The 7415-nt window shown below is 33.1% G+C and overlaps 1 protein-coding gene across 2 annotated transcripts; it reads right to left on the reverse strand.

The window, feature by feature from the left end:
* Positions 1–1514: 1514 nt before the first annotated feature.
* LOC115968779 (glutamic acid-rich protein-like) lies at positions 1515–6122 on the reverse strand. Of its 2 annotated transcripts, XM_031088279.1 has the most exons (3): positions 5505–6122; positions 3370–3434; positions 1515–1852 (listed from the first exon to the last, which is right to left on the reverse strand). In XM_031088279.1, the coding sequence occupies exons 1-3, from the start codon at positions 5956–5958 to the stop codon at positions 1760–1762; spliced, it is 612 nt and encodes a 203-aa protein (XP_030944139.1). In that variant the 5' UTR covers positions 5959–6122; the 3' UTR covers positions 1515–1759. The 2 variants fall into 2 exon arrangements, with proteins under 2 accessions (XP_030944139.1, XP_030944147.1); XM_031088287.1 differs by lacking the exon at positions 3370–3434.
* Between the last annotated feature and the right edge of the window lie 1293 nt (positions 6123–7415).

The following is a 7415-nucleotide window of genomic DNA, read 5'->3' on the forward strand; positions in this document are numbered from 1 at the left end:
AAGAGGAAAAAGATCTTTCCAATGTGAGACAAGGGAATTCAAGCCAAAGGCAAGGTTAGGCAATCAAGCCAAAAATACCAAAGCCAAAGGCAAGAATTCTTAAGCACCTACAATAAAAGGTCGTTTGGCTTGAACCATACTAGTGGTACTCTTCATCCATTGGTTCATGCCTTATAAGGCATGAAGAGGAAAGAGATCTTTCTAATGTGGGACAAGGGAATTCCTTTTATTGTAGGTGCTTAAGAATTCTTGCCTTTGGCTTTGGTATTTTTGGCTTGATTGCCTAACCTTGCCTTTGGAACCAAACTAGTGGTACTCTTCATCCATTGGTTCATGCCTTATAAGGCATGAAGAGAAAAGAGATCTTTCCAATGTGGGATAAGGGAATTCAAGCCAAAGGCAAGGTTAGGCAATCAAGCCAAAAATACCAAAGCCAAAGGCAAGAATTCTTAAGCACCTACATGCGGTATTCAAACAAATTCTTAAGCTACCGTTAATATTGATGGTTTAGCAACAAAAGCTTATTCTAATGTGAATTTGGTTAAGTAATGTCCTAAGTTTGATTCATTAAAGCATGATGTTAGTTTACGGGTCAAGGTTAAGTTATGATTAAACCCACTTGAAGGTGTGTATGCAGACTGCAGACTCCTATTCTAGTCAAAATCCCTTAAACATAGATTTATTTTTTTAATAAATAAGTTTAGTTATGATCACATTCACACACAATGTTTCACAAATTGGTCGTCCTTCTATCCTTTTAACCTAAAGACTAAAGAGTAATACATTGTGTGGAAGACTTGAAAAAGTGTACGTTGGGTGTCCTTATTAGTCCAATTAATTAGAAACTTCACCAAGAAGCACGAGTAATCTTTGCTTTCTTTTTCTTTTATCTTTACCTTGGTGAAGAAACCAGGAAATTTAAGATACACGAGAGATAGACATCTTTTCATCTTTTTTCTTTAATCAACTATGTGCTACATGAGTTTTAAGACTTTTTGAGTAATCGAATAATTTGAATTAGAAGAAATTCTTGTCTGAATGAAGACAATTTATTCAGTCAAAAAGGCATTTCCTTGAATTCTGAGAATGACGACACAATATGGAGCAGCCGTTTTCAATTAAAGCCGCCCTTTGAAGTATAGGCTAAGCTATCTATTATGTCCCTTAAAACATTGTTAGTCGGTGCCCGGTAAGATAGGGTTTTTTCTCTGCCTTAAGTCTTCGTTTTCTGTACTATTCCTCTATTAACCACAATAAGACGCATGCAAAAGCTTGCCACAATTTTTATGATATAACAGTTGTACGTATATAAGGATATTTTCTTTAGGAGATGACTAAAGACCACGTACACATGACGTGACACTATATTGAAGTGATCAAATTTTAGGATCAAGATAAATATATAAGACTAATATTTCTTGAGCCCAAAAAGACAAAAAAAGAGAGAGAAATTAAGATCATACAATTAAGCTGCATGGTACAATAAACTATATAACTTGAGCTGCAATGGAATACAGAGCACAAAATGGCAGTATATATATAACTATATATACAAAGCATTTAGAATGGTCTCAACAACATGGTAATCAAATTTATACCTAATAAATAAATAAAACAATAAAAATGATAGTTGTTTCCTATTCTTCAAGAACAGAGAAATTCATGAAGAAGATATATATAATTAAGCTGATGAAGGGAATAGATTAATGCCTTTGTCTTTGATTTGCTACCATCATAAGGCATGACACATTAAAGAATTTTATTTTGCCCCTGCTGGTCGGCCATTGTGTAAGATATTCTTTAGTAATCTTCTTCCTTTTCTCTTTTTCTTGGCTACTTTGGTTCTGGAACCCTGATAAAAAAGAACAGAAGTAACAAGACATTAACTGTAGATATGAACTATACAACGATTATGAATATTGTAGAATAACTATATCATTTTATATATGTTTTAACATCTCACATAACCTTAATTTGGATTTAAAGCGTCTATTAGCTAGTAGTCTGATTAAAAATTTTACAATTTTATAATTGAATCATGATCCTTATCTATAAGTACAAGCTCATGACACATATAGTACGTATTTTAATTTCTTTAGCTTCATAAACACGGGAGAGAGACTCTATCAAACAATAGCTTTCTTCATTACTTTTTTTTCTTATTTTTTAAATTTTTTTTATAGCTAGGTATGATAGAATTTAAACTCAAAGCGTCAATTTCATAATTATTGTTCTTTACCATCATACTAAGACACACCAATACATTTCTTTTTGGGTAGTTAGGATTCAATTACAAATCCTTTATTCGCAACAAACAATTTTACTATTTTTTTAGAATCCATGTTTTCTTCATACTTCTAATGCATAGTTTTTAATTGGTATACAATTGAATATCAAGTTAGTTTAATGTGTCAACTTTGTACCTCATGCAGCATCAATTAAGAAATTAAAAAAAATTCGACTTCCAAATTGAATTATTCCAAGTTCAACTATATTTTCCTTTAAATTAGTACAAGCAATTTTTTCTACAATATTTTATGTCTATTCTAATTTTTTAAGCCTTGCTAGAAATTAGAAAGCCAAGAAGAGCCTTAAGCTGCGTTTGAGATTTCATAAAGAAATGGGAATTCTCTATCTAGTGTGTTTGAGAGTAATTAAAAGAAAAAAGAATTTGAATGAAAGAAAATAAATATATACATTGACTAGAATGTTCATTTCATTTTTCTTAATTTCTGCTGTAAAGGAATGAGGATAAATATGTAATCCTATTAATTAAGAAGGAAAATGAATTAGTTAGTCCATTTCACTTTTAAGAGAAATGAATATAGAGTATAGACAAATGAAATGGACATATTCCCATGAATATATATAAATATATTTATATATATATATATATATAAATATTTATGGACATTTCCTTACTATTTCATTGTCTCTCATAAAATTCCCAAACATGGGAATAAGTAAATATTACTTAAAAATTTGTTTAATTCTGTTCTGTTTAGTTCTTTTTCTTTTTTTCCCTATAGTTTATTAGTCATAGTTGTATGCTTGTATTTTTTGTGTGTTTGGGTTCCACGTCTGCTGCGTTGCGTTTCTGAAGTTGTGTTTTTGTTTTTTTTTTCTTCTCACGCGTTTTGGAATAATGCGGTTACTGTTCATTGAACAGTAACCGCAAATGTTGACTTTCCACCGTGAACAGTGTATACATGCACTGTTCACGGACCCACAAATTACACTTTTCAGCAATTTTTTCATTAAAAATGGGTCCCACGGTACTATTCACACATTTAAAAATTATTTTGTTACAGTGTTTTCAGTTTTCAGTTTCAGCAAAATAAGTTCTATCCAAACAGACCCTTTATTTACCTTGTCAAAATCCAGACTTGATTCCTTTCGTGACTCGCTTTCACCTTTTGCTTCATCACCATTATCTGCACAAACATTGCCTACCTATTAAAAATGCCTTTAAAACCTTAAGTAAATGTTCTTCCTTTAAAAAAAAAAAAAAAAAAAAACTGCATTAAAGCACTCACAGCAGTGGTGCTAAATAGGTATATTACAAAAAATATAGCTATTAATCACAAAAAGAGAACGGTAGCAATGGAGGTAAAACTAAAAAATTTAGCTTCTTAGTTGCAGTGCACATCTAATCTAAAGATAGATGTGCACTGTAGCTCAAAGGCCAAAAAAAAAAAAAAATGGTTTCTCTCTCTTCTTTTATTAAATTAATTAATCTTTTCTCTCTCCTTCTTTCTTTTCTCTTTCTTTTTCACATTCACTCTTTCTTCTTCACCGAACCAAACCCAGGACTTCTCCCTTTCAATTTTTTTTTTTTGTTCCTTCCTCCAGTCATTTTTTCTCTATTTTTTTCTAGCTACTTCACCTTTCTTCTTCATTGAACCCAGCCCTTCTCTTCTCCACCTTCATTTTTTTTATTTCTTTCTTCCTCCAACTCCTCACCACTCCTTAGCCACTGCCCGCTAAGTTGCCAACGACCCAAGTCCTAAGCCGTTGCCACCACAAGTCCCAAGCCGCTAGCGACCCAAGCCTGGTGGTGATGGGTTTTTTATTTTATTATTATTTTTTTAAATTAGAGTTATGGGTGGTGGTTGTTGAGGTGGGTTTGTGGTGGTGGTGGTGGGTTGTCCCAAGCCATTATTGTGGGCGGTTGTTGTTGGCCGTGGTGGTGGTGTGGGTTTTTTTTGTTGGTTGTCCCTGGGTTTTTTTGTTGTTGGATTTGTGGGTTTGTTGAATTTTGGTTGTTTTTATGTGTGATTTTGGTTGGTTTTTGAGATGATTTTGTTGCAAATTTGATGGATTTAGGTTGTGTTAATGGTGGCCTGTGGACAGTGGATGTGGTTGTAGGTCGTGGGTGGCAGTGGAGATGGCTGGGGTTTTGGTTGTTGTTGTTGTTGTTTTTTTTTTTTTTTTTTTTTTTTTGTTTTACAATGGGGTGTATTATTTTATTGTAGTAGATATATTATTTTATTATGATGTTTATATTATTTTATTGTATTGAAAGCTAAAATAGGTCAACTACTGCAGAATGTTTTGTAAATAAATAGGTAAAATAGATAAAATTACTTTTTATAATGCCAAATAGCTAAAAAAAATAACTCTACTGCTGCGGATACTCTTAATTAATGCATGCAACAATTTTTTTTGGGTTTGTAACTAGTCGTATTCATTTTGGTTTGTAAAAGCTTATACTATATTATATTGGTGGATCAATGCATGCTTTGCAAAGAAATAATATGCATGGGTTTGGCCTATCATGTGCAATTGGCAACAAGATATATGCCATTTCCCTTTCAACATAAAACTTCGCAATTTAAGATCTTTCTTTTTGACTTTTTGAATGAGAAAAAGTAAACGTCATGCAAATACTTCCAGTCGATTTTATCTTATAATATCCAGGCTAAAACAATTTCTCCATATATGAAATTCACAATATAAAAGAAAAGAAAATATTCTAAACACGTTTTCTTTAATCATTTCATCATCAATCTCTCTTTATCAGCCTACGTAGGGCAATTGCATTGATTCTCGAATATCTTACGATCTTACTCTGCATGCATATATATATATATATATAGCACGTACAAAATGCAAAATGTGTCGTCAATGAACTATCATGTATTAAAATGATATATATATATTTTTTTTTTGGGTAAAGAATTACCTAATTTTTCATGAATTCTTTTTCTATTTCATGATTTCAGGAAAAAAGAATCACATTATGCATCAACGAACGAATATATATATATGTGTGTGTGTGTGTTTGTTCTTTTAAAGAAACAATCATATTTGAAACCGTATAGCATGCATTTTATGAAGATTAATGTGTTTTATTATTTGATTAAAATACCAATAGGTTATTTTTTGTATAGATGAGATTTGAATATCAATTCTTTATTGAATGGCAAAAAACTATACGTTTTCTTAGAAATCAAAGGTGTTAGCTAGTTGAAATTGTCAACACACACATTGTTACTACTCACCATCATTCTTGCTGCTACCCTTGGAGTCAGAATCCCGGCAGTACAGCCTAAAACTTGGCGATCCTGGACCAATTAAGCAGTCCCTAAAACTTGGCGATGCTGGAGCAGTTATACTATCTTCCCTCTCATTGAAAAGCTCATTTTCCTCCTCTTCTTCTTCTTCATGATTCTGTCTACTCACCTCGATCTCTTCATGGTGAAGACCCTCCTCCTCAGGCACGGCTTTTGCGGTTGACACCTTCTTTCCGGGCTCCTTTTCGGTTTCCAACTCTTTTGTCTCCAACCCTCTTTCATTCTCCTTTGCCGGCGAAGTAATGCTGTTTTGGCAAAGATGATCAACCTCATTATCAGAACAAGCATCCTGATCAATGGGGTGAAGATTATTTTGACGCGGATTGAATTCGCAAAAGAGCACCGAGTCTTCAGGATCATACTTTGACATGCCGCAACCCATTGAGGAGGAGTGACATGAAAGAAGAGATCAAGATGGAGCAGACGAAAGTGCTATCATTTATATTTTGCACAGAGACAAAAAATGTCTGAAGGCTCCCCTAGCTTTTTTTAGTGTTATAAATATGTAGAAGAAGAAGAAAAAAAAAAACTTCCCTGCAGAAATAAGCAAGGGATGCGACGAGGGTTGCATATTTAGGTTGATATGTAGCCATGGAAGCGATATGTTTCAATTTTACAATCACTTTGCTAATTAATAGTTGGAGGCATTGAGAACCCTACACTTCTATTGGCAACCTCTTATCCATTTGTCTCCTCCTCTCTTGTCCTTTGGAAGTCTGCACTGAAATCTTGACATGTAAACAAAACACTATATTTGGTCTCAGTTGTCAACAAACACTAACTCTGGACTTAATTTAGTCCCATTATGTTATAATGAGAGCTAAAAATAAGTTTTTTGTTCACCTTTAATTACTGGTTTATAACGATTCTCCATTTGGTTAAGAAGGAAGATCCATGCTATGCTAGCATACATATATATTTCATGTATATAACCATAACACCGAGGACCATTGGCGGTAAGAAACAAATACTTATATCACTGTCACTATTAGAAACAACAACCATAAGTTTTTGTTGAGGGAGACACAAAATCAGTTATGGAAGGAGGAAAAAAACAGAGAGATTTGCAATGTGCACTTGGGAAGTTGTTGAGATAATTGAGGATACACGATATCTTTTTTAGAACGAATCATCATTTAGAACGACTTGGCTTGGGCCCCAACTAAAACGGCAACGTTTGTTGCACATTCTCTGCTAATTGGAATTTAGATGTACCCAACTATACTTTAACACACACTCTCTCTCACTACCTTCTTGATTTTGCTCTTTCATATTATCTCATACACTTGGTTATTGTACTAAAGAAATGTCTCAACTTTCTAACATGGTATTAAATAATTTTGTTTTAATCTTTTCTAATACGATGTTAAAAATTTAAAAGTTAGCCCTACATGACCTCCATTAAATATCGTAGTGGACTTCTTTGGCCTTTATTAGTTCTATCTTTAACTGCTAGATCAAGATTATCTCTTTCACCATTGCCATAAGCAACTCTTCACTTTCAATTTGATTTATTCCGTTTTGTGGGTAGGATCTTGACAACTTTATATGTGTCTTTCTAAAATTTGATATATTATGATAAGACAATATTGTCGATTTCAACTACATTCAATGGGCACGTCCCTCTTTATTATACATTTAACCTTGAACTTTCCTTCTAATTAGGCATCCTCAACCATCTTGGTCGAGTATCATGAACCATAATGATCAATAGCCTCCTTTATTGGCTTTCTCTTTGGTCATAGTTCAATATAATCTTCAAGTTATGTTACTTGAACCACGTCTCTAATTAGTAACCTTTATCACCTTTCTTTTTTGTCACACTTCTTTGTCATCTTC

Source organism: Quercus lobata, chromosome 2 (genome assembly GCF_001633185.2).
Source record: "Quercus lobata isolate SW786 chromosome 2, ValleyOak3.0 Primary Assembly, whole genome shotgun sequence".
Classification (NCBI taxonomy): domain Eukaryota; kingdom Viridiplantae; phylum Streptophyta; class Magnoliopsida; order Fagales; family Fagaceae; genus Quercus; species Quercus lobata.